This window comes from Leishmania major, chromosome 34 (assembly GCF_000002725.2).
Source record: "Leishmania major strain Friedlin complete genome, chromosome 34".
NCBI classification, from domain to species: domain Eukaryota; phylum Euglenozoa; class Kinetoplastea; order Trypanosomatida; family Trypanosomatidae; genus Leishmania; species Leishmania major.
The window spans coordinates 114672-116634 of record NC_007286.2 but is presented as its reverse complement, the minus strand read 5'-3'; the positions used below and the strand labels follow the sequence as shown (position 1 = coordinate 116634).

The window sequence follows — 1963 nt, the reverse complement described above, 5'->3', positions numbered from 1 at the left end:
ACATCAAGGGCACCGACTCAGGTGGACAAGTCTTGACGTGAAGGCGGTTGTGCTGGGATGTCGGCGGGGGATAGCGTGGAAGGGGGGGGGGAGGGGTGAGACGGTAGAAGACCCCCCAAAACAACAACAACGAAAAGAGCTAGAGCGAGAAGCACTCATACGGCCACAGATGGAGCTCTGCTGAGTCACGCAGTCGCTCGCACGCACACACATCAGAGACACTGAGGTATACCTTCCCTTGACATGCCATTCCCACCTTCCACGTCTGCTGCGTTTGCGCTTCGATACCTCGTGCACCTTGTGCGACACTCCATTGATCCGCTATGGCGCATTCGGCCTGCACGGTGCTCGCCCCCTCCCCTAATCAGGAACGCCGCCGCCTGTCCTTTCCTTTCTTCTTGGCCTTCGCCGGTTCTTTCCATTCTTCGCCTGCCTTTCGCTCCTTTGTTCACTCAAACACAATGGGTTTCTCGTCCTCCAGCAGCCGCCGCTCCTCGTGCTCCATGGCATTGCCGAGCTTCTGCGCGGACGACTTGGACGACGAATGGTCTCTAGTCGGCTTGTTCTGCCGACAAGATGTGATGGGCGCGTCGTACGCCGCCAGGGCACCCTTGGCGTACTCGGAGGACGCGCCGGCGGCGTGGCACGACGGCACATCCTGGTACAGCACTCGCCGCGCGTTTTGAAGCTCCTTTGCGATCGCGGTCTTCATCCAGCCCACAATGAAGGTCGGCGCCCAGCCGTTCGGGCTCATGCAGGACACGTACGTGCAGTACGTCTTGCGGCCGACATGTTGGAAGCGCCAGCCGAACACGACGGCGCCGCGCACGCAGTTGTCTTTCTCGATGGCGATGCCGGCCGTGTCACGGTAGTCGACGCTCGTGCCGTAGATGTAGTAGCACCGCTGCTCCGGAGCATAGCGCTTTTCGACAAGGTAGACGAAATCTCGTGCCGTCACAGGGGGCGGGGCGCTATACCGGTTGTACTCCACATGCCAGTCGCGGATGCCCATGCGGCAGAGTTCCTCGAGGTGGTCGTTGTCGTTGCCGATGTACTGCGCGGGGAGTTCGGGGTTGCGGGCGATGACGTCATACTGGCAAAGGTTGCTCGAGTAGCGGTTGCGCGCCTCCAGGCTTTGGGCGTGCATGAAGGTCAACACCTTCGCCGGTGACACGTTGTCGAGCGTGAGCGTAACGCGGGCAAAGTTGTAGGAGCCGACGTGGGGACGAGTAAAAAGACGGATGTCGCCCTCGCGATCGGTGAAGTCTACCAGCTTGAAGGGCTTGTGGGCCTGCACGTCTGAGATGGTGCTGTGCAGCAGCGGAAGGTCATCGCTCAGAAGGTCTCGAACAGCTGCGTACGTATCGTTCAGGACGCGTTCCGTGGTTTCCGTGTCCTCGCAGTCTTCGATCACCTGCAGAGGGAGGGCGCACGGGTAGGGGGGCTGCTCAGAGCCGGCAGCGAGACCGGTCTTGGACGCCGCCTTGTACGCGGCGTCACCGATGGAAGAGACGAATTTGAACATGGCAGTAGACAGCAGTCGAGAGACGACGTGGCGGATCTGTGTGCGGTGTCTGGAAGATGAGGGAATAGGAAAGGAGGGTGGGGAGGAGGGCGGAGGCGAGCGAATTGTACAAAGAACAAGAAGCGGCGGCTCTGCGCACCACGTCGACGGAGCGGGCTGAGTAATGCCCGCAGCGGTGCGGCAGAAGATACAAGGCAAGCGAAACAACAACAAAAAACAACCGAGTGATAACAATGAGGGAGAGCACGACGCGAGAAGTCACGTCTGACTCACTCAGATGGATGCAGACACACGCAGAGAGAGAGAAAGAGGGTGATGGACACACAGGAACAGGGAAGACCAGCAAAACAGAGCCCTGCAAAGAACACGGAGCGACGAACACACAATTACGTGGCAGAAGACAGCAAACAAAAAAAAAACAAAAGAAAAGGAGGATGA

General features: G+C 59.0%; 1 protein-coding gene across 1 annotated transcript; it reads right to left on the bottom strand.

Moving 5' to 3' along the window:
• Positions 1-448: 448 nt before the first annotated feature.
• On the bottom strand, positions 449-1525 carry LMJF_34_0320 (conserved hypothetical protein; the record flags this gene model as incomplete). Its single annotated transcript, XM_001686070.1, has 1 exon — positions 449-1525. One exon carries the CDS (start codon positions 1523-1525, stop codon positions 449-451), a length of 1077 nt encoding a protein of 358 aa, XP_001686122.1.
• Between the last annotated feature and the right edge of the window lie 438 nt (positions 1526-1963).